The 27,606-nt window shown below is 45.3% G+C and overlaps 1 protein-coding gene across 1 annotated transcript in view; it reads left to right on the top strand.

Moving 5' to 3' along the window:
* LOC139225914 (ras-related protein Rab-26-like) overlaps window positions 1-27,606 on the top strand; it is a 424,746-nt gene that overhangs the window by 230,034 nt on the left and 167,106 nt on the right. The window contains exon 5 of the mRNA XM_070856775.1: window positions 21,350-21,402. Within this exon, the coding sequence (XP_070712876.1) occupies window positions 21,350-21,402 (53 nt within the window). The remainder of the gene's footprint in view (window positions 1-21,349; window positions 21,403-27,606) is intronic.

Raw genomic sequence — 27,606 nt, 5'->3', positions numbered from 1 at the left:
GGGGCAGGGAGGTGTTACTACAGTTGTACAGGGCCTTGGTGAGGTCACACCTGGAGTATTGTGTACAGTTTTGGTCTCCTAACCTGAGGAAGGACATTCTTGCTATTGAGGGAGTGCAGCGAAGGTTCACCAGACTGATTCCCGGGATGGCGGGACTGACCTATCAAGAAAGACTGGATCAACTGGGCTTGTATTCACTGGAGTTCAGAAGAATGAGAGGGGACCTCATAGAAACGTTTAAAGTTCTGACGGGGTTAGACAGGTTAGATGCAGGAAGAATGTTCCCAATGTTGGGGAAGTCCAGAACCAGGGGACACAATCTAAGGATAAGGGGTAAGCCATTTAGGACCGAGATGAGGAGAAACTTCTTCACCCAGAGAGTGGTGAACCTGTGGAATTCTCTACCACAGAAAGTTGTTGAGGCCAATTCACTAAATATATTCAAAAAGGAGTTAGATGAAGTCCTTACTACTAGGGGGATCAAGGGGTATGGCGAGAAAGCAGGAATGGGTTACTGAAGTTGCATGTTCAGCCATGAACTCATTGAATGGCAGTGCAGGCTAGAAAGGCCGAATGGCCTACTCCTGCACCTATTTTCTATGTTTCTATGTTTCTATGTTGTAATGTGGGAAACGCGGCAGCCAACTTGCGCACAGCAAACTCCCAATAACAGCAATGTGATAATGACCAGATAATCTGTTTTTGTTATGTTGATTGAGGGATAAATATTGGCCAGGACACTGGGGATAACTCCCCTGCTCTTCTTCGAAAAAGCGCCATGGGATGTTTATGTCCACCTGAGAGGGCAGACGGGACTTCGGTTTAACGTCGCATCCGACATTGCAGCACTCCCTCAGCACTGGGATGTCAACCTAGATTTATATGCTCAAGTCCTTGGAGTGGGACTTGAACCCACAACTTTCTGACTCAGAGGTGAGTGTGCTACCCACTGAGTCACAGCTGATGCTGTCACAATTATGTCCTTATGGTGCTGAATAGTCGCCCCCTCCAAGTCACATACCATCCCAACCTGGACATATATCACTGTTCCTTCATTCTCAGGACGTCCCAAAGTATTTCACAGCCAATTAAATACTCTTGAAGTTCAGTCACTGTTGTAATGTAGGAAACGTGGCAGCCAACTTGCAAACAGCAATGTGCTAATGACCAGATAGTCTGTTTTTAGGTGTTGGTTAAGGGCTAAATATTGGCCAGGACACTAGGGAGAACTCCCCTGCTTTTCTTCGAACAGCGCTATGGGATCTTTTACGTCCTCATGAGAGGGCAGGTGTCTCATCCGAAAAGATGGCTTTTCCGACAGTGCTGTGCTCAGTCCCACTCCAGGGGCTTATAAACCCACGACCTTCTGACTCGAAGGCAGGTGTGCTACCCACTGAGCCACGGCTGAAACTATGACCATGAAGGGTAATCTGTACCATCAAAATCAAAGAAAGCTTTAAGCTGGACCCAAAATGTTACTTGCACAACATCGGTGATTTGATGGACAATATTTCTGCTCCAACTGGCACAGTCTCTCAAAGAACAATGATTACCTCGCAGTATTTCCTTGGTAAATTCAGCACAAGTTGACAAACTTTATGTAGGAGGATAGTAAACAATATTGTGACCAAAATCAATAAAGCTCAATAAAATTCATTACACTTCCATGTCAAATGTCAAAAAAGATTTATTTCACAAAGCTATCTGTCTCATATTTATTGACGACAGATATTTTCACTTGTTTTCTCTTCAAAGTGGATAAATGAAAATAATAGTTTTATTGTTCTCTATATTGTCTCACAGAACCATTAATGTTGAGAGATGTTTTTCAGAATCTATTGCCAGAATATTGTTATTCCTTCCTCTTTGATTTTCTTTCTTGGCTTTCTTTCTGTTTGCCTCTCATTCTCATTCTCACTTTCTTCTCTCTCTCTCTCCTGTCCATCTCCCATTTGCACTCTGTTTTCTTCACTCTCTCTTTAAATTTGTTTCTCTCTCATTCCCTCACTTTTGTATCCCTCTCCCTGTCTGTCCCCCTCTTTCCATCTGTTTCTCTCTGTCTGTCTCTCTTTCTATATGTTTCTCTCTCCTTTCTCCCTGGTTGTCTCCCTTTACATCTCTTTCTCTTGCATTCTCATTCTGTCTCTATTTTTTGCATTTTCTCCTCATGCAATGTTTACATGTACTACCAATATATCTCAATAAAATTATAAAGAGCTATTTATCTTATGGTTCGAAGGAGATGAAAAAGTAAGTGTTTACATTATTCAAAAGAATAGAAAATATATTTTATCTTAAATGAGGTAAATGGTAGTGTCACCGCAAATATCGCATAGGCAGTTGGGAACATAGGGCTCAATTTAGTCCCACCCCTTTTTTCGGCGCACTTACCGGAGAAGCGGCGCTTTTTTCCGTTCAGAAGTGCGCCGAAAAAAATTCCTCCCCACTTTGGCCGCTGTCCGGCCTCTCCCCAGTCGTCGCGCAGCGTGCCCAGTCGAGTCGGGGGTGGAGCCAGCGTCCTGCACTGAAAACAGTGCCGGGACGTCTGCACATGCTCATTGTAGTCAGGTCGCGATGTCCACGCATGCGCAGTAGTGCTGATATTTGGCAATCGGCCCAGCCTCTCTCTTCCCATAGATACCACGTTGACTCGCTCTCCTCCTCCGTTCATTTGTAGCCCAGCCTCTCTCTCCCCACAGATGCCGCGTTCACTCGTTCTCCTCCTCCCCCCCCCCCCCCATTCATTTGTAGCCCAGCCTCTCTCTCTCCCCGTAGAAAACCGGTTGAATCCCGATGCCGATCGCTCCCACCCCAAGCCCAGGCCGAGTGGCCTCCCGTTGTACGTTGTCGTGCCGCCCCTAGCCCAGGCCGAGTGGCCTCCCGCACAGGCCACCGAGCCCAGCCTTTCCTCTCCCTCCCTCCCGATGGGTCTTTGCTGGCTGCCCCTATCCCATGCCGAATGGCCTCACGTACGGGCTGGCCCGCTGCTTTCCCCTGCCCAGGGTAGGATTTATTTCAAATATTGAATTGTTAATCAATTGTTTACCTGAGTTCTTTATTTTTATTTATTTATTTTAACTCTTATTTGGAATGTTTGCTGCTTGGTGCTTACTTACCTGCGCCGATTTCTTAACTGCCCGCAACGTTTTTCAGAGCTGGCCACATACGCTGACCTAAGTCGATTTGGTGTAAGTGTTAGCTGGCCAAAGTGGCATAAATGGCCAAAACTGGCGTAAGTGTCCAGGAATGCCCCCTTTTGAAAAAAAAAGGGAACTAAAAAAAATCGTACCTAACTAAGTTACTCTGGAGCAAGTTTAATGGGGAAAATGGGGTTTTTAAACTTACGTCAGAAAAACCAATTTACTCCAAAAAAATTGATGCAAGTCATGGCCAAAATTGGGCCCATAGTTAGCATAGCACACTTCCCCCACAAAATTGGATCATAAATAAGGTATTTGCAAATTTTGCAATTATTTTGGGCTCGTTGAATTAATTTCCACCTTTTCTGCAGCAAAGCTGGATGTTTTATACAGATTAAAGCATGACCTTGCAATAATGGTTGCAAACGGGACACAAGGGGGGCAATTTTAGCCTATCTTGCCAGGCAGGAACCCCACGGGATTGGGTGGAACACTGATTCTACACCCCACCCAATATTACTCTCCGTTGACTGTTATGGAGAGTATAATCGGGCGTGGTGTAAAACCAGCATTGCACCCAATTCCGTCAGTTTCCCACAGGCAGGTTAGGTTAAAATTGCCCCTAAGGAATCATCACATCTCTATGTGCCTTATTGGGATAGAACCATTCACAATTCTGGGAAGGTCCCAGCAGATTGGAAAATTGTAAATGTAACTCCCTTATTTAAAAAAGGAGGCAGACAAAAAGCAGGATACTATAGACCAGTTAGCCTAACATCTGTGGTTGGGAAAATGTTGGAGTCCATTATTAAAGAAGCAGTAGCAGGACATTTGGAAAAGCAAAATTTGGTCAGGCAGAGTTAGCATGGATTTATGAAGGGGAAGTCATATTTGACAAATTTGCTGGAATTCTTTGAGAATGTAACGAACAGGGTGGATAAAGGGGAACCAGTGGATGTGATTTATTTGGACTTCCAGAAGGCATTTGACAAGGTGCCACATAAAAGGTTACTGCACAAGATAAAAGTTCACGGGGTTGGGGGTAATATATTAGCACGGATAGAGGATTGGCTAACTAACAGAGAACAGAGAGTCGGGATACATGGTTCATTCTCTGGTTGGCAACCAGTAACTAGTGGGGTGCCGCAGGGATCAGTGCTGGGACCCCAACTATTTACAATCTATATTAACGACTTGGCAGAAGGGACTGAGTGTAACGTAGCCAAGTTTGCTGACGATACAAAGATGGTAGGAAAAACAATGTGTGAGGATGACACAAATCTGCAAAAGGACATAGACAGGCTAAGTGAGTGGGCAAAAATTTGGCAGATGGACTATAATGTTGGAAAGTGTGAAGTCATGCACTTTGGCAGAAAAAAAATCTAAGAACAAGTTATTATTTAAATGAAGAAAGATTGCAAAGTGCTGCAGTACAGCGGGACCTGGGGGTACTTGTGCATGGAACACAAAAGGATAGTATTCAGGTACAGCAAGTTGTCAGGCTGGCCAATGGAATCTTGGCCTTTATTGCAAAGACGATGGAGTATAAAAGCAGGGAAGTCTGGACACAGCTATTTAAGATATTGGTGAGGCCACACCTGGAATACTGCGTGCAGTTTTGGTTTCCATATTTACGAAAGGATATACTTGCTTTGGAGGCAGTTCAGAGAAGGTTTACAAGGTTGATTCCGGGGATGAGGGAGTTGACTTATGAGGAAAGGTTGTGTAGGTTGGGCCTCTACTCATTGGAATTCAGAAGAATGAGAGGTGATCTTATTGAAACATAGAAAATTATGAGGGGACTTGACAAGGTGGATGCAGAGAGGATGTTTCCACTGATAGGGGAGACTAGAACTAGTGGGCATGATCTTAGAATAAGGGGCCGCCCATTTAAAACCGAGGTGAGGAAAGATTTCTGCTTTCAGAGAGTTGTAAATCTGTGGAATTCGCTGCCTCAGAGAGCTGTGGAAGCTGGGACATTGAATAAATTTAAGACAGAAATAGACAGTTTCTTAAACAATAAGGGGATAAGGGGTTATAGGGAGCAGGCAGGGAAATGGAGCTGAGTCCATGATCAGATCAGCCATGATCTTATTGAATGGCGGAGCAGGCTCGAGGGGTCGTATGGCCTATTCCTGTTCCTATTTCTTATGTTCTTGTGTTCAAAGGTGTGGAAAATCCAGGAAGTTGCATCAGAAGGGAATGTTCGGGAAGGCGCGCATCCGCCTATCAGTTGGAGATGCCTTGTTTGCAGGTGTGGCTGTTTGCTGTTAAATTAGTTATAGGGTAGAAAGTTCTATAATGAGGGGTAGTTTTCGTCTGTCAGCTACCTTCATTTGTATGCTTGTGACAAATGCAGTTCTGTTCCTCCTAATTTGGTGTTGCTTAATCCATTCCTTAAGCCTTATTGATTATTTGACCTGTCTTCTGGTAGTTTCTCTTCTGGAGGCTTGGGTTCAAGTCACTAAGAGCAATTATTCACAGTGCATAAATCCCATTGTTCAATGATGTCAAGTAAACAACTAGCTGATCTTGTTTTTTAAGGTGTACCTTGCAATAGCATTACAATGCTGCTCTCCCACATATTGTGCAGTGGTGAAGCCTTCAGAGTACAATCTGGCAAGGCAGGTTTTCCAGGATATGAACAGCTCCAGCTGAATCCAGATTTTCTTCAGACTTGTGCGTATTTTGGTCCCGTGTGTTAACTTTTATGTTGGTCTGTACACTTGAAGTCACACTTTAGAACATAGAAACATAGAAAATAGGTGCAGGAGTAGGCCATTCGGCCCTTCGAGCCCGCCATTCAATGAGTTCATGGCTGAACACGCAACTTCAGTACCCCATTCCTGCTTTCTTGCCATACCCCTTGATCCCCCTAGTAGTAAGGACTACATCCAACTCCTTTTTGAATATATTTAGTGAATTGGCCTCAACAACTTTCTGTGGTAGAGAATTCCACAGGTTCACCATTCTCTGGGTGAAGAAGTTTCTCCTCATCTCGCTCCTAAATGGCTTACCCCTTATCCTTAGACTGTGATCCCTGGTTCTGGACTTCCCCAACATTGGGAACATTTTTCCTGCATCTAACCTGTCTAAACCCGTCAGAATTTTAAACATTTCTATGAGATCCCCTCTCATTCTTCTGAACTCCAGTGAATACAAGCCCAGTTGATCCAGTCTTTCTTGTTATGTCAGTCCCACCATCCTGGGAATCAGTCTGGTGAATCTTCGCTGCACTCCCTCAATAGCAAGAATGTCCTTCCTCAAGTTAGGAGACCAAAACTGTACACAATACTCCAGGTGTGGCCTCACCAAGGCCCTGTACAACTGTAGCAACACCTCCCTGCCCCTGTACTCAAATCCCCTCGCTATGAAGGCCAACATGCCATTTGCTTTCTTAACCGCCTGCTGTACCTGCATGCCAACCTTCAATGACTGATGTACCATGACACCCAGGTCTCGCTGCACCTCCCCTTTTCCTAATCTGTCACCATTCAGATAATAGTCTGTCTCTCTGTTTTTACCACCAAAGTGGATAATCTCACATTTATCCACATTATACTTCATCTGCCATGCATTTGCCCACTCACCTAACCCATCCAAGTCACTCTGCAGCCTCGTAGCATCCTCCTCGCAGCTCACACTGCCACCCAACTTAGTGTCATCCGCAAATTTGGAGATACTACATTTAATCCCCTCATCTAAATCATTAATGTACAATGTAAACAGCTGGGGCCCCAGCACAGAACCTTGCGGTACCCCACTAGTCATTGCCTGCCATTCTGAAAAGTACCCATTTACTCCCACTCTTTGATTCCTGCTTGTCAGACATCTGTAGGTTTTCTTCTGTTGTTGACCAAGTTTTTCATTATCTGCCGTGTCTAAGCCTGAGGAACTATCTCAAGCTCTACTTTTTTGCTTTTGTAGCCCCTATCATCTAATGAATCCCTCAAGAGACAGTACTTGAGCATTCCTGACTCTGAAGTTGCACTACTCATTTACATTGGTGTGAAGCAGTTTTAGTTTTGCAGCAGTGGTATAAATCAGGTGCTAAGGCCTGCTGTGACTTTGTAGCAAGGAGAATTGAGTCTCTTTCCTTCAGCTCCAATTTTGCTCCAGTATCGGTCTGGCAATGCTTCAAACTTAAAATCCTCATTCTCGTTTTTAAGTCCCTCCATGGCCTCACCTCTCCCTATCTCTCTCTGACCATCTCTAGCCCTACAGCTCTCCGAGATCCTGCACTCCTCCAATTCTGATCTCTTGCTCAACCCTGATTTCCATTGTTCCACCATTGATGGCCATGTCTTCAGCTGCCTAGGCCCTAAGCTCTGGAATTCCCTCCCTAAACCTCCCTGCCTCTCAACCTTGCTCTCCTCCTTTAAGAGGCTCTTTAAAACCTAGCTCTTTGACCCAGCTTTTTGCCACCTGTTCAAATATCTCTTTATGTGGCTCGTTGTCAAATTTTGTCTGATAATGCTTCTGTGAAGCGCCTTGGGACATTTTACTACTTTAAAGTTATATAAATGCAAGTTGTTATTGTTGCAAGGGGCCGAACTCTTGTTTTAGGCAGCTGGCTGGGATGCAAAAAAGCGGAACCAACTAATTTAGATGTGGCCGAAAGCCTGTGCAGGTTGGGTGCAGGCCATCCCACTGCTAAATTGGCATGCGTTCGGCCAGCTTTACGCATGAGAAACATTGGCACCGCACATTCATTTCTACCCCAAGTACTTCAAATCCATGGAAATGACATGCTCTCCGGTTGGAGAAAGTAGGGCTTTAATTCACCTATCTATATGTCAGTCGTGACTTAATGGTAGCACTCTTGCCTCCAAGTCAGAAGGTCATGTGTTTGTTATCCGAGGTGCCGTCTTTCAGAAGAGACATTAGACCGGGGCCCTATCTGTTCTCTCAGGTGGACGTAAAAGATCCCACAGCACTATTTCGAAGAAGAGCAGGTGAGTTCTCCCCGGTATCCTGACCAATATTTGTCCCTCAACCAGCTGTTTGTGGGGCCTTGCTATCTGTAGATTGGCTGCTGCTTTTCCCGACATTACAACAGTGACTACACTGCAAAAGTAATTCATTGGCTGTGAAGCACTTTGGGACATCGTGAAAGATGCTATATAAGTATGATTTCTTTCTTACATCGTTTTACAGTATTAAGTACAAAGCCTGGCCTTTCATACTTAATAATGTTACTATAATTTATGAGGGCATGTTTACGAACTCTGTAAATTCCAAGGCAGCTGCCACTGCTGTTGTTGACTACTTTGAGTATTTGGGGACTCGGTGCTAAACCTTTACCCATCTGTGCTGGCAAAGTGCTTCCAGTCTCTGTGGCTCCAACCCATATTGTCTTCCACAAAGCAATGAGCACTAAGGGAATTCAATGGAAAGGCAAAAAAAAAAAATCAATTGTATTTGAATTGTTTTATATAATAATGTAAACATGACACAAAATATACTTAAATCTTTCTGAGGCAGGATGAGAAGAAGATGCATAATGGCAGTCAATTAATAAGGTGTTGAGTATGAACCAGGAATGCTAATGAGGTTTTTAATTGCATGTGACACATACATCAGCCCTGTGATGTACAACTGCTACACGTTCACACGCAACAAAGGCGGAAGGTATTAATACAACGTTTTGGGGGAAAATATTGTAAAAGATTATTTTATGTTGATTTTGTTGAACAAAGTCGAGTTTAAAAAAAAAAGATGAATCATTTTAATTTTATTTTGAAAATGAGTTACGCCCCATCCTGCATTTGATGACATTAACCCTGCAGATATTTGCTTTAGGTGTCATCATCATCATCATTGGCAGTCTCTCGAATCGAGGATGACTTGCTTCCATGTCGAAAAGGTCACAGGTGTTTGTATGAAGGACCTAAAATTCCAGATCCCGAACTAAATCTTGAAGGGTGGAAGATGCCTGTGCGGGATTTTTTAAACGTGTGGTGGCCATTGCACACCAGCAACCACACGGGCTTGACAGAGCTAGGCCTTGGTCCAGTGGCGAGGATTAACCAAGACGACTGGAGACCAGCTCTGCTGCACGGACCTAGTGCGCACACATTTCATAGTGTGGGCTGGCCCGTGCTGTCCCTGGGCCCTCGCCTCTTCTGGGCCACGAATTTGCGCCTTTCCTGGGCCCCGATCACGTCCCTCTACAATCTCTCACCGCTCCTTCGCCCCGACCTCGCCGCTTCTGCTGTATCTGCCCACGCTCCAATCACCGACCTGGATCTTGGTGACGCCCCTCTTCACTGTGGGTGTGGACTGTAATTGACTAACTGCATCAAATAGATATCAGACCGATTGAAACATCTCTGATATGTTTGGGGGAAAAAAAGTTGCTAATGCATATTAAATCCTGGCATTGTTTAACAATGATACAAGAGTCTGTCACCTGGAGCAGCATGAACGTGACAGCCTGCAACTGTCTCAGTCTGTTGGTTGCAGCCTTGTTACAGAGAAAGAGGAACGAGAGACTGCAGAGAAACACATAAAATTATATTACCCTGTACTAGATTTCAGTAAGCAACCACATCCACTTTCCCTCCATCTGCAACACCATCATATCAATTAATAATACAGTCAGCATACAGGATAAAACACCTCCATCTGTAGACAGCAGCACATCCTCTAACTCACAATGAGCATTGTCACAGGGCATGCAGTAAAAAAAGACTTGCATTTATATAGCGCCTTTAACAAGCTCAGGACATCTCAAAGTGCTTTGCAGCCAATAAAATACTTTGGAAGTGTAGTACAGTTGTAATGTAGGAAACGCGGCAGCCAGTTTGCGCACAGCAAGGTCCCACAAACAGCGATGTGATAATGACCAGATAATCTGTTTTAGTGATGTTGAGTGAGAGATAAGTATTGACCAGGACATCGGGGAGAATTAATTTGCTCTTCTTCAAAATAGTGGCATGGAATCTTTTATGTTCACCTGAGAGGGCCTTGGTTTAATGTCTCATCTGAAAGATGGCACCTCCGACAGTGCAAAATAGCATGTCACACGTTATAGGGAAAGAGCAGGGGAGTGGGACTAATTGGCTAGCTCTTTCAAAGAGCCGGCACAGGCAAAATAGGCTGAATGGCCTCCTTCTGTGCTACGTGATTTTATGTGTACGGTAATCTCTATACACAAATTGGTGGTGGCACTGTCCCTGCAGATGTTATTAAACACTGGATTAAACTGTTAGCACACAGCAATGTACCAGAGGCTGAGGATAAGGAAACTAGGCTCCATAATACAAGTGGCAGAAAGTTGCTAGTACAGGTCAAAAATTGCCAGTTCCCCAGGATTATCCTGGAATCTCCAGGAATTTAGGATTAATCATCTGAGAGCAATCCGATAGAAAAATCATAGGGGCATTAAAAGACAATTGCTGTTTTTTTCATTTTCTTTCAACACTTTAGTGGTTATTTTGGCCAAAGTCACCAAATGGGTGCAGTGCTAATAAGACACGCCTGTTTGAAAGTTTGGATTTAGCACACAATTTTGGTCCTAATTGCTGATGATCATAATTTGACCTTGCCTGGAGCTGCTAAACGGACACCTGCAGCCTTAGCGCTCAAGTGCTTAGACTCAATTTTCATGGAGCAGTATCTGTGGGCTCCTCGCACTCCCTTCCACTGAAGGTGTGGAATGCTCTGACTGGCACACAGTAACATGTTGCAGGATGGCTCGGGGACCGAGAGAGAGGGTGCACAGGTTCCCAGATGCGGCACTGGAGGTCTTGATGTAGGAGGCCCAGAGGAGGAGAGATGTCCCGTACTCGCAGGGGGGGGTGGGGTGGACTCCACCTCGCCCTCCTATCCCTTGCTCCTGCAGCAGCTGGTGCTGCTCTGCCAGGCCTCATATCCTCCTTCCATTCCTTGTCCAGACCAAGGGGGGACTCCTAGCAAGATGCCCAAGACCAAGCACTTCCTTTCTCCTGATGACTCCTATAAGGTGGAGTAGCACAGCATTTACTCTTTTTAGGTGAAATCCTCAAACACTTTCCGGAAAAATGTTGCTCAAGTGTGGGTGAAGTCTTGACAAAGTGTCCCAGAAAGTGTCCTGATATGTTTAAGAGGTCCTCTTCACAGCTTCAGCAGTAAATAAACATTAATAGGTGAGTATCCCTTTAAGTAGCACTTGCAATCGACATCAACTCCGTGTTTACTCCAAAACAGCTAATCGCTATTACGAGAGGGTGTTAGTTGAAGCACTACCCACCAAAATGCTGTGCAGCCTCTTTAATGATTGTCAACAGGCATTTTAAGTGCAATCAGCTGTTTATCAAATCTCTGGGCAACCGTTTCAACCCCTTTATTAAGATTGCATCCTGCACTAAATGCGAGCTAAACTGGCATTTCAGCTTAGGATTCCATCTTTGCCATCTCTTTCGCACCTAAAGTACTTGGCGAAAATCGCCTGCTTAGGTTCTATTAGCTATAAAATATTGGAGATTGGGGTGAAAAGGCTTTTTGACTGACGGTTGAGTATTATCCAATCGGGTACTGAAGAGACTGTCTGTTCACCAATTGGAGTAGGAAGGCGGTGCACTGCGAGGATGGACATGTCAGGCGACCAATGGAGGCGTGGAGCAGCTGGAAGCGGGAGGTCATATGATGGATCCTCCATGAATGCATCCAATCAGAGTTGGCAAACCTACTGAGATCTCAGGCGCGTGAAACCGCCACCGCCGCTTTAATGTAATAAAACGTACCAAGGTGCTTCACAGGAGACAATAAATGTGACGCCGAGCCACATAAGGAGAAATTAGGGCAGATGACCAAAAGCTTGGTCAAAGAAGTAGGATTTAAGGAGCTTCTTAAAGGAGGAAAGAGAGGTGGAGAGGTATGGGAAGGGAATTCCAGAGCTTAGGGCCTAGGCAACAGATGGCATGGCCACTATTGATTGAGCAATTATAATTAGGGATGCTCAAGAATGGGGCTGGAGGAGATTAGAGATAGGGAGGGGCGAGGCCATGGAGGGATTTGAAAACAAGGATGAGAATTTTGAAATCGAGGCATTGCTTAACCAGGAGCCAGTGTAGGTCAGCGAGCACAAGGGTGATGGGTGAACGGGTCTTGGTGTGCGAGTTAGGACATGGGCAACCGACTATTGGATGACGTCAAGTTTATGTACGATAGAACTTGGGAGGCCAGCCAGGAGTGTGTTGGAATTGTCAAGTATAGAAGTCACAAATGGGATGGACTATAAAAGCAGGGAAGTCTTGCTACAGCTATACAAGGTATTGGTGAGGCCACGCCCGGAATACTGCGTGCAGTTTTGGTTTCCATATTTATGAAAGGATATGCTTGCTTTGGAGGCAGTTCAGAGAAGGCTCACTAGGTTGATTCCAGGGATGAGGGGGTTGACTTATGAGGAAAGGTTGAGCAGGTTGGGCATCTACTCATTGGAATTCAGAAGAATGAGAGGTGATCTTATCGAAACGTATAAGATTATAAGGGGGCTTGAGAGGGTGGATGCAGAGAGGATGTTTCCACTGATGGGGGAGACTAGAACGAGAAGGCATGATCTTAGAATAAGGGTCGTCCATTTAAAACTGAGATGAGGAGGTATTTCTTCTCTCAGAGGGTTGTAAATCTGTGGAATTCGCTGCCTCAGGGAGCTGTGGAAGTTGGGACATTGAATACATTTAAGACAGAAATAGACAGTTCCTTAAATAATAAGGGGATAAGGGGTTATGGGGAGCGGGCAGGGAAGTAAAGCTGAGTCCATGATCAGATCAGCCATGTTAGTTATGCTGTGGATATGTGAATGGAAGCTCATTTCAGGGTCAAAACGACACCAAGGTTCAGCCTCAGACAGATGTTAGGGAGAGGGATGGAGTCATTGGCTAGGGAACGGAATTTGTGGCGGGGACCAAAAACAATGGCTTCAGTCTTCCCAATACTTAATTGGAGAAAATTTCTGCTCATCCAGTAGGGGGTGTGGCCTGGCCGAACCCGGGGCCATAATTGTCCGGCCGATCGGGAAGTCGGCCAGCAAAAAAAAACATGGCTGTCGCGGCAGTGCGCCCTCGCCTTGAAGTGTCGCCGCGATCCCATGGCTCACACACAGAAAACAAGGTGCAGCAACAGAAAAAGCTGTCGGGGGCACCGCACGGCAGATCGTGGATTGTTTCAGGTAAATTATGCGTGGAGTGGGATGGAGGTGCGGGAGATCGGCGGTGCATGCTTTCATGACGTGTTGGGGGCAGTCGGCAACAGCGGGGCGGAAGTGGGGACCGCCCGAAAAATCCCCGAGATGAATTTGGGCCGGGGCAGCCAATGGACTGCAACACGGCGGCCACTCGATTCCGCCACATGTCCGCCGCAAAATGGCGATAATGGGCCTTATCCGGACCCTGAATTTTGTCCCATAATTGTTTTAATAGGGACTAGGGCATCAAAGTTGGTGGTGAAACAGAGGCAGATTGTTTCAGTCAACACTCTCATGCTGCTGTCAGATGTATTTTTAATCTTGAGCAAAGAACTTGAATTGAAAGTTCCACACAGTATGCGGTTTTTCACCTCATTTTGATTTTCAGCCACATAATTTAACTTTGTTCTGTGATGGTAGAGGAGAATTGGAGTGATCGCAGGATGAATTTAGTCTGCCCGCTGCGATCCAGGATTATTTATTTAGCAGCTATTCGTGGAATTCAAAGAGTGTTAGGCCGTGATGCCTGAGGTCAGTGGGAATTATCTTCATCCTCTATCATTTTGTTATTTCTTCTTCTGCTGCCTTGTTAATAATCCCATGCGAAGTGCACAGATGGTTGATTTGCAAGTTTAGTGAGCCTGTTCGCATCCTTGAAATCTCTGTGCTTCTGCACTCCTTAAGGATGATTAAAGGAAGCCGAAATGCGACTGTTTGGGTTGGGTCCAAACCAGAATAACTGCCGCTTGTATGGCTGAACTGTCCCAGTAAACCGTTGGTGATACGCAGTTAAAGTCACTCCCTTCAATTAAACTGTTCACTGTTTTTTGAAAAGCTACGTGCAGGGTCAAGGGCTCAAGGCTCATCCAGTTTAATATTGTAATAAGTGACTACATTAATCTAGTTGAACACTTGAAATAGCTTGCAAGATAATAGAATAAAGAGAGATGGAGGAACTGGGGGTAACTTTGACTACGGGAGATATTGGATTAGCCAACTTTTCATTTCCAGTGACTTTGCCCAAATGCAAAATCAACCCCCCCTCTGAATGAAAGGGATGGGCTAGCTGTGGGGGCCTAGCTACCCATGGATAGTTCAAGTTTGAAAGAAGTATGAGAGAAGGTGTGGTTAAACCTATGGGTCAGGCAATGGCAAATGTGGTCATATGAACTTGTGGCTAGTGGGAGCAAGGAACGACTGGTGAAGGTACAGATATCCACAGTTTGAAGGTCCTGGGAAATAATGAGTAACAGCAGGAAATAATATGACTTGCTTTGATTTCGATGAAGAGCACACAGGGCAGCTCTTGCTCGGATCTGGAGAAGTTACTTATGGTTCTCTTTCTAACCATTCCTCACGCTCAAGTCTTTGATTGTTCCCTGCCCTTTCCAAACGTATTCTCCTCATCTTTGGCATTGGTCTTTTCACAGTTACCTAAACTCCCGTAACTCTCTGTCTCTATTATTATCATCATCATAGGCGGCCCCTTGTATCGATGATGACTTGCTTCCATGCCAAAAAGGGATGAGTTCACAGGTGTCTCAATGAAGGATCTGATATTCCAGGTCCCGAACGCCATGTTGAAGGGTGGAAGATGCCTGTGCGGGGATTATTTTACATCCAGCCTGATTTTCTTTTCTCGAGAAGAAAAAAGGCTTAGACAGTCTATATTTTGATATCGCTTCCCGATTAACCAAGGCCACTGGAGAGGTCCAGCGAGGTCCCAAGGCGGGCGAGGCCGGTCCAGAGGCGGGCGAGGTCTGGCGAGGTTCTGCTGTGGGCGAGGTAAGTTCCGAGACGGGCGAGGTCCGACGGCGAATCTGGATTTTGGAACATTTTCCGGATTCCGGACGATCCCACCACGGAGCGGCCCGGTGTCCGGATTCCGGAACAGTACGGATTCCAGAACTCCAGATTTTCGACACTGTACCTGTATTGTGATAGTGTCCAAAATCGACTGCATGCTAGACAGGACTGTGGTGTATAGTGTTTATACAGGGAAAGACAGAATCAGAGTTACACAAGACTCCTCTCCTACAAACCACTCTAAGGCCAGAATCTTCCTAGCCCTGATTGACAGTGGGGTGGAAGCCCACTCTGAATCCTCCTCCGTGCCACTTTCTCAACTGTCGGATCTGCCTGCGGCTCACAGACCCGACACCAAGCGGCGGGCCAGTCAATTAAGGTACTTAACAGGTAGTTTAAAGGTGTTTAAAAGGATTATAACCAGGCACTTATGATTTAACCAACTTTTTGTAGTGAACTCTATATTCACTGTAACCTTATTAAAGGAACATGTCTGACCATTGACAGATCGCATCTGTCATCTCAACTTCAGCTGCCATCTATTCCAGCAGCATCGGTGCCTTTGAGAAAATCTCACCTTGGTCCTCAGAATCCCACCACGATCAGCCTCAACACCAACATCACTAAACACACCAGCATCACCATCAACAATGCCAACCTTCTCTGCAATCAACTGATGCTGCACAGGACACAGGGCATCAGCACGCGACCACATTGCTGCCCAGCATGTCAGTGATAGCCTCACTATGGCCACATTTACTTCATTTGATGCTGTACACCCTGGTAGCTACATATTGCGGCAGGTTGGTATCACTCCATATCAACACCTACAATGCCCAAGCCATTCCTTTCACACTCATCACCATTGCGGGGGGTACCGTTATGTCTCGCCATTCGCTACAACTCACTAAGCCATTTCCAAAGGTTCACACAAATCTGTCCAAGAATGCAAAGTGTTCAAAATAAAGATTTCAATCTTTGAGAATACATTAGCAGAAACTCTACATGAACATTGGCTAAAAATCCCAAGTGGCTACCCTTGTGTGTTGTTGGTTGGTATGATTGCAATAGGATGAGGGTGAATGTGAGGGGTGGCTAGTGAGATGGGGATGTGATAATGTAGATAGAGAGAGAGGGATGGGTGAAGGTGCAAGGTAAGTTGGTGTGAGTAAGGATGTGCTGGAGTAGGGTGGAGAAGGCAGAGTGATTGGGATGTGATAAGTGGCACAGCAAGATGAGGTTGAGTGTGGCTTTGCAGTAACGTTTCATGATCTACAGAGATCATTGAAAGGTTGCACCACTGCAGCCTGGTCCTCCTGACAACATTCCTGCTTGTGCCCTCCTGTGCAATGTGCAACCAGGCTGTGTTGGTGTCCTGGGGAGGTCTCTTCCACCCATTGGAAGGGAAGAGAACCTCCCTGCATGCTGTGACTCCCTCCATAAGCATCTGGAGGGCGTATTGGGAGAGCCTGGGTGCAGCGTGCACCTTTGTGCAGAGCTTGTCGGTGTTTGCAGCACCTCAATGCTGTAGCACACTGACAGCACAACTGTTTAAAAAAAGTTGGCCATGGTCCCTTTAAGAAAACCGGCTGATGGCACGTCATCAAACGACATCATCAGACCCGCTTCCTGTTAATTGACTGGGAACCTTGTAGGGCGGGCTTAACAATCCCAATCTAGGGAAGATTATTGTGAGAGGGCGGGTTGGAGCCGGGAGCGCCTTCCCCACACGCCTCTAATGCTGGCTGCCCCGGACTCACCAGCGTGGCCAAGGACATTGTTGATTATATGCATCATTCCAATCATAAAGACACTCCGTTGATAAAATAGCAAAACTGTATGTAAGGGTGATGGGTTGCCTAGTAGACAGCAGACTTTATTTATGTAACTTACTGTGCAGACAAAGCACTTAGAAAATGAAGCATACACTGCATTCATCAACACACTGGGCGTGAAATTGGTCTTCCCGACAGGCTCAAAGCCAATTGGAAGTTTGTTTTTCATTCCGCCCGATATTCTTTTCCATTGAAGTCAACGAAAAGAAAATCGGACGTGGCGTAAAGTGGGCTGTCGATTCGCTACGGCCCTGTTTTATGCACTGATGTAGACCAATTTCACCCCCACCCCTCCCACCCCACTCTCTATTAGGTAACAAACAAAATATATCACAACCTTACTCAAGACTTCAGCTCTAGTCATTTCCCTCCCTCCTTCCACAAACAACACGGAGCTCTCAATCAAGCCTCCGAATATCTTGGAGTCCCCTTCTCCTACCCCTTACCCCTTGCCCCAGGCCTAGCATCCCTGGGCCTTGAGCACAGATACCAATATGGCCGACATCACTGTACGTGTCACAACTTGCTCTCTGGAAAAAAAATCTCAAAACTCCGAATCCATTCCTTACTGCTGCTGAGATGGTGCTGATGTAAATTTGTGTGCAGTTTTGTACAGTCCATTTTAAGAGACTAGGGAGCAACTGTGCAGCACATTCTGTGGGTAAAGTTGGTCTTTGCCAGTAGCGCAAAATGGGGTCACTGCAAATTGGAAGTCCAGTTACATCCAGCATGATTTTCTTTTTTCGAGAAAAAAAAAGGCTTAGACAATCTATATTTTGGTATCGCTTCCTGCTAAGATCCCGCACGTACCGCAAAAAATGTCATGTCATCGGTTTTGATGTTCCAAGAGCTGGATTTAATGTACTGTATTCACGTGTGCGAACCCTTCTATATCAACTGCCAATATGCTCATTCATTTTTGTTCTGCATCGAACTAACAGAGGATCAATCAGCACAAACAGCCACAAACAATGCAGTACACTGCACGGGCACAGCCAGCAGATTCTGATGGTGCACGGCAGTGTGACATTTTGAGTGAGCAGAAAAATTGGAAATTGATTTCTAAAGATTGCACCTTCTGTTTCCAAATTACAATAATCATGAAGATAGTTAATAACCGGCTACCCACTGAGTTCAAACTTGGTATTTGTCTTACACTATGCTAACATTCAGCCCCTGTAGATCTCATTATCACAGACAGCGGGTGTGATGAGCTTTAATTTGAAGAAAGACAGTACAAGTTATTGGAACAGTAAGTGGCACGATGCAGGAGTGAGCTTCTAATCAAGGTGATCGCTATATTCTGCAGTTGCGTTTCTGTAATTTTTAACTGCACAGTTCTAAAATGTTCTCGAGAAAACAGTTGAGGAGTTTTGAAATCGCTGGCAGGTTAGTTAGTCCCAGGCAGTTCTCTTTCAATATTTCAAAGTGTTGGGATCAACATCCAGAGCCAGCAATAACATTTGATCAATGTTCTCATGCGGAGAGCCAATCAAAGGTGGACCCACCTCCATATCAGAAAAGCTGCCTTCTTCAACATTACAACAGTGACTACACGCCAAAAGTACTTCATTGGCTGTGAAGCGCTTTGAGACTTCGGTGGTTGTGAAAGGTGCTATATAGATCCAAGTCTTTCTTTCCTAGCTAGGAGACCTGAAATGGGGGTGCTCTCATATGGCCCCGAATGGTTTAATAACTGAATATGAGACATTAATTGAATGGCCACATAGGAGCAAGTATAATGGAAACAAGGACAATCCACGCCTGCTACTCTGGATTTGGCTCAGGTTTTGTCCCAACTGTGTAGTCACTGGCACTTTGTGGAGTTGGGTGGCTGTGCAATAATTGGCACATTTGTGCAGGATAATTGGACTCTTTGGGCTGGATTTTTCGGTGCTGTCCGCCTCTGCTTTTGCCCCGGAGGGACGGCAGCGAGCTCTTCTGGGCGGGCGGTCAGCTTCCAGCCGCCGGGGTTTTCCGGGCCGGTTTCAGCAGGCCCGTCCGGAAGAGGTGAGCTGGTGTGCAACGCCCCTGGTTGCGACACTGGCTCAATTTTTGACTCCTGCCCGACCCGTACGCCCCGCAGCGCGCCCTGCTGGGACTGCCCGTGAAAATGGGCAGTCTGACCTATACCGGCTGCAGTGGGGTAAGTAATGTCCACCTCAGGTAAGTGTGATTGTTTTTTTTTTGCGATTTATATTGTGGTGGCATGAGTTATTTTTTGGTTTTTTTCTCAAGGTTTTTTTCCCTCCCAGGCCTCTCAAAGCGCTCCCGAACCGGCTGTTTAACTCAGGATTTTCGCATGCTCAGCCGGCCTCGCGTCCTAAGAGAGGTGTGAAGGATATGGACTGGTTGGGCTGAATGGCCTGTCCCCATATTGTAACTTCTGTGTGTTGATAGACTAGAGGATAATCTGTTTTAAATTTACCAGTGGAACTCTTTTGTAGATACTGTTGTTGTTTAAACTTTGCTCCCTTAAGCAGAAGTTCATATACAAAGTCCATCATTTCTTGCCAGCCAAAAATGTTTGGAGTGTGCATTAGGTTATATTATACATAAGCATCCAAAACCTGGGGCCATAAATAGAATATAGGCACTGTTATAGGTTTGCTGGATGGGGGGTGGGGTGGAATGGAGGGGGGAATTTTGTCTTTTCCTCCCCTCCCTCCCTCCCACTCTGCTGCCCGCTGGTTGTGGAGAGGTCAGCAGGCCAGAGCGTTCCCAGGTCTCTAGATTCAGGGTTGTGTATGTGTGTGTGTTAGGCCCATGCAGCAAAGCCTGGTCTCCAATCATCTTGGGTCCCCTTGCCATTAGTCCAAGACCGTGCTCTGTCAAGTCCGTGTGGTAGCTGGTGTTCAACGGCTACCCCGCGTTAAAAGAATTCACGCACAGGCATCTTTTACCCTTTAAAATGAAGTTCGGGACCTGGGATATCATGACCCTCATGGACAACTCCATTTAGAACTCATATTAGTGTGGCAGCAAGTCATCCTCGACTCCGGGGAACTGCCTAAGAGAGAGAAAGGGATAGGCACCAATAAATCCAATAAAGATACAGGAGAAAACTCTTCGCACAACTCACTACCACATGGAGTTGGTGAGGTGAATCCAGAGATGCATTTAAAGGGAAGCTGGATAAACACATGAGGGAGAAAGGAATAGAAGGTTATGTTCATCTGGTGAGATGAAGTAGCGTGGGTGGAGGCTCGTATGGAGCATAACACTGGCATAGACCAGTTGGGCCAAATGGCCTGTCTCTGTGCTGTAAATTCTAAGCTTTAGGAAATTTGTGACTTGCTGTCTGGTACCCAGTACAATTTCTCAAGTCATTCAGTCACCTGGGTCAGAATGTGAGAGTTCTGTCCTTGTTACAGTTCCCTCCGGCTGCACCACAATCTACGGCACTATTTCGAAGAAGAGCAGGGGAATAATCCCCGGTGTCCTGGCCAATATTTATCCCTCAATCAACATCACTAAAAAACAGATTATCTGGCCATTATCACATTGCTGTTTGTGGGATCTTGCTGTGTGCAAATTGGCTGCCATTACAACAGTGACTACACTTCAAAAGTACTTCATTGGCTGTAAGGTGCTTTGGGACGTCCTGAGGTTGTTAAAAGCGCTATATAAATGCAAGTTTTTTTTCATTGTTCAGCCACCCTAAATTAAAGAGCAAATAAAATCTAACTTATAAAGTGTGGGCTTGGTGTTTTAAACATTGAATGTGAGTATAGAAGTTGCATTGAAATGCTTTTGTGTCAAATGTATTTGTCTGTTCAGGAGATCACATGGTTTTGCCTGTTTCTGTGCCATATATCCTATGTAATCCTGTATACTTAGAGGCGATTTTAACCTCAGCAGAAACCTGGCGGGTGGCGGCTAAAATCACCCTGGCTCTTACCTGTCCGAAAGCCACCATGATCGCAACATCTGCAATTTTAACCTGCTTGCTTGAGCAGGCAGCAAGGACGTGCACCCGGAGCCAACAAGGTCCTTCTTTACATCGGCATCTTGTAGCCCCTATGACATCATTGAGACCCGACTCTAATTTTAACTCAGGCCTGAGCGGCGAATCCATCTTGAGTTAAAATCGGGGCCTATTAGAATCTTACAATCCAGAAGGAGACCATTCAACCCATTGTGCCTGTGCTGGCTTTTTGAAAGAGCTAACTAATTAGTCCCACTCCCCTATTTTAGTTGTCAGAATTCTTGCTATTAGCTTTATGTTAATATTTACTAATTCAATATATAATATTTGTATGTTGCCACAATTTCTGTGCTTGGTTTCATTTTTTAATTAAACCATTCAACTTGACAAAACATTTTTTTGTATGGCTGAGAAGTTAATCATTAATCATATGCAAGCTTCATTTTCTAAACTATTTCCCTTCTCTTTACAGCTCTCTTGCTGCTGTATGACGTCACTAACAAAACGTCATTTGACAACATTCAGGTAGGTGGAGCTGTACATCTAGTGAGGGGAACAAACAGGTTGGTGCATAGCCTCGTGGCTATTAGGGTAAGGTATAAACACTCAATAAATGAGATTATGGGCTACTCTGGTTAATTGTGACTCCAATGGTGTGGATGGAACTATTTGATAGGAATTGTCTTCATACAAACATATTTTACAGTTGTCACTGTACGAGGGCAATTTATTGCCCAGAATATTACCAATGTCCAACTTGTTAAAGGAGAAAAAATGTAACAATTCTTGTTGCAAGAACAAAGGTAAAATGAGAGCATGGAATTTATGTTGAGAAATATTATTGTACAATACTTTTGCATCAAATTATTTTTCTAATTTAACTGAAGCTTAAATCCATTTAAAATAAATGGATTAACTCCGTCGCTAAATAGCAGGCGGGTAGCTTTAAACTTTAAGAGTAACGCGTTGTGCTACTATCAGATCATTTAATGAACAGGAAAAGTTTGCTTGACTGGAGGTGTGATATTGGGAGAGATTTGAGAGCTGGTTGCTCAATTTGTTTGACACTATTAATACTATTCAGTGTTGTGACAAAGGAATGATACCGGCAACTGCATTCACACGTGACTTAGTAAGAGCATGCAATTTCTTAACATTTGGTTATCTAGCTGTGAAGTTAAAAGTATCATTTTTAAGGAGCTTTACTGTAGACTGACATGAACAAGTAGTGAATTTTGGACAGTTGTCGGTATAATGGCCGAAATACTCCCCCCCCACCCCCCCAAAAATGGATGGGTTTGGTGCGTGGGGGCAGTTTAAGTGTTACAAATGGGATTCCAGACCTGATTCCGCCTCAAACCCGCCCACTTCCTGTTTTAACGGTGAAGGGACAGGAGCGGGTGACCAATCCTATTCCCAGGGGGCGGAACGTCAATTTAAATATTATAATGAGGCTGCCTGCCTCTTTTTAACCTCTATTTTGAATTTAACTGCATATAGCCAGGTTTTTCACAATTTGTGAAACCCAGCAGTTAAACCGAGGTGGGGACTGCTGCATCCAGGAGGTAAGTGGCTTTATACCTATCACCTGGAGCCAGGGACCCTGCCTAGCACACACCCTGCGATCGTAGACCCCCTCACAAGGCCTCTGATCGCCTTCGCAGGCCGCCATTCCTCCCCAGCCCCACACTGATGCTGAAGCCAGCCACAATCTTCCGGTGGCCAGCCCAGATCCTCTCTCACCCCCTGCCGATCCTCCGCCCCCCCCCCCCCCCCCCACACACTGATCCTTCAACTCCTCGCCCATCTCCGACCCTCACCCCTTCCCACGAATCCCGATCCCCTGCCGATCCTCTGACCCACCCCTTCCCCACCAATCCCCGACCCTCTGCTGATCCTCCAACCGCTGCCCCCCCCCCCCCCCCGATCCCCACATCCCCCAATCCCTGGTCATACCCTCTCGCGATCACCGATCCTCCCCTGCCGATCCCCGACCTAGCGAGCCAATTCCTGACTCCCCCTCCCCCTGCGATCCCTCCCCAGAGCGACCCTCACCCCCCCTCTGCATCTGCAGGCCTACCTGCCCGCAGCTAGCCAGCCTCTCAATCTGACTGGCTGCGGGCAGGGATCTGAGGCCTCGCATTCAAGTCAGGCCCTGCCTCGTAGGCCTCCCACCCCAACCCGCCTACCTGCAGAAACTTCCGCCCATTACACTGGGTACTGCATATCAGTTTTCTTATCAGGATAAGGTCGGGGCCTTAAATGGTGTGCTGAAATGTTTGTGGTTCATATTTATCTTTCAGCCACCTTCGCAAACCCAACATTTTCTGAGCAGAGTTTCAGTGCGTGGGTTGAATTTTACTCAGGTTCTTGTTACACACTATCAGTTAACCTGTGACAGGGAAAGAGATTTTCTCTGACCTGTGAAGTGGTAAGTCTTCAAAATGAGAAAAATAGAGATGATGGTACAGATATGTGTGACTGGGCACTTAATAGTTATCGAGTGCAGTGTGGCCTTCTAGAATCATCTCCGAGATTCGGTGGACCAATCACAGCAGTGTAATAAAAGCGCTGTGGTGACGTTGAGTTTACAGTTTTTCTCTCGTGAAAAGGATATCTTTAGATATCTTTTGTCTGTGGTACTCTTGATATTTTTTGTGAGTGCACTTTTCCCTTGAGGCTCTGTGAATTAAGCGAGAACATGACGATTTGCGTTGAATTGTACACATGGATTTTTCTGGGAAGATTTTGCTGCAAATCAGCAGTTTCCCAGGGGTGGGGGGGAGGGGGGGATGGTGGGTGGGGGGGCACGGGCGTGGTGGGGGGCAGGAGCAGCTCCATGGTTAAAATGGACCCAGTGTGAATGTACAGCATTACATGTGCTATTTCACACTGTGGAGGAATTCACTGCCGCCCAGCTGAGTTATCTTTGACGCCTTGCATTTAACATCTTAACGTGATTCCGTCGGTGATTGCAAAAATGAGAAGCCAGTGATGTATAATGCCAAAGTCGCACTATTTTAAAGGGGATGTTGTGACCAGCTTCCCCATACAATGAGGATTAGCATACTGTGAAAGTGTAGCTATAAGATAACTATGTTACATCCTCCATATACATCCTCCAACCCTCCGAGCACTCTACACTCCTCCAACTATGCCCTCTTGTCCATCTGCCCCTTCCCTCACATCACCATCAGCAGCTGTGCCTTCAGCTGCCTAGGTAGGCCCTAATCTCTGCAATTTCCTTCCTGACCCTCTCTGTCTCTCCATCCCTCTCTCCTTTAACTTTCAGCATCATTTGCAGAGTTTCTGAGCAGTGTTTCAGAGCGCGGATTGAATTTGGTCAGTCTCTTCAGCGGTATTGTTCAACACCATCATTTAACCTGATCCATTCTTCCTCTCCAGCTCCATGCCATTCAAACTGACACTCTCTTTCCCCCCTCTTACTCGATTGTTAAATCCATTCTTCCCCACCACCTGTGCCCCATTCACAGAAATACTCTGTCTCCAATCCCTACTGTTAAGGCACTCTCTTCATCTCAAGTCCCCTCCCTCACCCCGCTCATAAAGATTCCTCCACTGACACCGACCCACTCCTCCTATTCACAGTGGAGCAGGATCTCCTAAGCTTGTAGCAGTTGCTGACACAGTGGGCCTCCATATACCCCCTCCAACCCCCCGAGCCAAACTGGAATAGTGACAGGAGGAAGGAGTCCCAGAGTGAGGCTGTGGCAGGAGTCCAAGAGCAGTGTTGATCCGCAAAAATGAGCCAACGTGCAGTGCCTGTAAAGTGCTGATTCTCCACCTCTAATATGGGCAGTTGTCATGCCTGAGGAGGATTTATAATTGTGAGGGACCGTGCAGGTGCAGTTTAATGGATCAAGTGCCAAGTACAATCATGGTACATGGCTGACAATGAATTCAATGTCATTAGTAAGGAGTAGGAATTAGTAATGAGACAGTGATCTCATTCCTCAATCCTGACATGACTGAAGCAAAGCCCTCACATAGTTAATTGATTGAGAAATGTTCCAGCTTTAAAGCATAACATATGGGAACGTGAGAGATTTGAGAGAAGCCAGCCAATGCCCAGATGTCTCCCATTGTCACATGTTAGATTGTGCAAGAAATTCAACTGCATACAGTTCTGTTTTGAGGTTGTAACAGGAGACTGATTCATTGGCATTTTAGAACTCCTCGCTCATGTGGAACAGCATCATCGAAGCTTGAAACTTACTGTGGTCTGTGTGAGTTACGAGCTCCTTTTACTCATAATTCATAATCACTGCTGAAATATATCTGTGCACTGCAGGATGCAGCCTTACAAGGCTAATTAAATATGGCATCAACCCGAGTCACATCATTGCCAAGGCAGCAAGGTAAGGATGTTGCATATTTGCAACTAAGGACATGGTAGTACAAGAGATCAGAGCTCACTTCTGTCATCTTGCTGTTGGCTGGAGGGCAGATAGTAGAGATGGGGTGGGACAGTAGAGATAGGGTGGGATAGTAGAGATGGGAAGATGGGTGAATGGGAAGATGGAGGCTGTTCAGAGAAGGTTCACTAGGTTGATTCTGGAGAAGAGGGGGTTGACTTATGAGGAAAGGTTGAGTAGGTTGGGCCTATACACATTGGAGTTTAGAAGAATGAGAGGTGATCTTATTGAAACTTATAAGATAATGAGGAGGCTTGACAAGGTGGATGCAGAGAGGATATTTCCACTCATAGGGGAAACTAAAACTTGGGGACATAGTCTTAGAATAAGGGGCCGTTCATTTAAAACTGAGATGAGGAGAAATTTCTTCTCTCAGAGGGTTGTAAATCTGTGGAATTCTCTGCCCCAGAGAACCGTGAGGCTGGGTCATTGAATATCTTTAAGGCGGAGATAGACAAGTTTTTGAGTGATAAGGGAGTAAAGGGTTATGGGGAGCGGGCAGGAAAGCGGAGCTGAGTCCATGATCAGATCAGCCATGATCTTTTTGAATGGCAGAGCAGGCTCAAGGGGCCAAATGGCCTACTCCTGCTCCTATTTCTTATGTTCTTATGAATATGCTGGAGTACTGTCGGATGAGACATTAAGCCGAGGCCCTGTCTGCCCTTTCACGTGACTGTAAAAGATCACACTGCACTATTTTCACGAAGAGTAGGGAGGTTGTCCCCAGTGTCCTGGGTCAATATTTTTCTTCAAGCAACATCACTAAAGCAGATTATCTGGTTGTTATCACATTGCTGTTTGTGTTAAATAGAATTCTGTTTGCTTTTCTTTTGTATTTAAACCACCTCGCCTCTGCTGCTCTTGGCTGGTCTCCTGCAATGGTCTGTGTCTCTTTTCTATTTCCTCTCTTCTTTCATATCACAAATGTCACATATGCTTTAAAGCCAGAGATCTGAGAAAAACAACAGGCAAAGCTCAACGGTGAGAGAGGAAAATTGGTGCATTTCTGTGCAATCTCGGGGCTAATTTTATTCAGATTTCCCAGAGTAACTAGCAATTTATGAGACGGTGAATTCTGGACTGCCTTTGATGAAACACTTCAAGGTCTTAAAAATTGCCAGGAAGTCCAAGATGACAGATCAGATTCTGCAGCCATCCTCTGCAATCGGACTGCTTCATCATTGGCCAGGACCTTAAAAATGAAAACACAGTATAAATCCATCAGCAATCAAACTAAACCCATCTCCTGTAAAGTGCTGACTAGATTTTCAGCGAACACGGTGCTGGTCTCCTTATGTGGCTCGGTGTCAAAAAATGTTTTTGTCTTGTGAAGCGTCTTGGGATGTTTTACTGCGTTAAAGGCGCTTCATAAATACAAGTTGTTGTTGTTGTCTATAGCATCAGTGTTTTTTTAATAAAATAATTTTAAAATCTAATTTTTTGATTGAAAGATTAAGAGAACACAATCCTTACAATTTCTCTTCATGAATATTAAAATTCTTAATGCATTTTATATAGATATATCGACAGACAGACAGATAGAAACATCAGTCAATAATGACAATAATAATATTGGCGTGTCCATGTTTAGCTTTGATTCTGGTACGTATATATATTCTGTTACCTTGCTGGGTTGACTCTTTCACTGTACCATTCAAATGTCCCAATTTAACATTCCTAATTTAAGGGTAATTCTCAATGTACTTTTTCCAATTTCTTAACTCTTTTATAAACCTCTATACGATCACTGCAGAGAAGCCTCCTTACTAAGCCTAAAAGCCCATCTCTTTTGTCATAACTCAGACCCTGGCACTAGGCATTAGACTTGTGGCTCTTCTCTGCACTCTCTTTAGTGTTCTGAATGTTTCCCTTGTTTCTTGGCAACCAGATCGGGGCACAGTACTCAAGGTGCAATCTGACCAGAACCCTGTAGTTTGACTTGTATTCTACTGATTTGCTTATGCATTTCCTCATGGTGTCAGCTGTGGTTCAGTGGTAGTACTCTTGCCACTGAGTCAGAAAGTTGTTGGTTCAAAGCCCACTCCAGGACTTGAGCACATAATGTAGGCTGAAACTTCGGTGCAGTGCTGAGGGAGTGCTGCATTGTCGGAGGTGCCGTCTTTTAGGTGTACGTAAAAAATCCCATGACACTATTTGAAGACCACCACAAGAATTCTCTTGGGTGCCCTGGACAATATTTATCCCTCAACCAACACCACTGAAAAAAATTATCTGGTGATTACCCCATTGTTATTTGTGGGACCTTGCTGTGCGTTTCCTACATTACAGCAAT

The sequence above is a fragment of the Pristiophorus japonicus genome, chromosome 15 (genome assembly GCF_044704955.1).
Source record: "Pristiophorus japonicus isolate sPriJap1 chromosome 15, sPriJap1.hap1, whole genome shotgun sequence".
Taxonomy (NCBI): domain Eukaryota; kingdom Metazoa; phylum Chordata; class Chondrichthyes; family Pristiophoridae; genus Pristiophorus; species Pristiophorus japonicus.
This window is presented reverse-complemented; position numbering and strand designations above follow the sequence as displayed.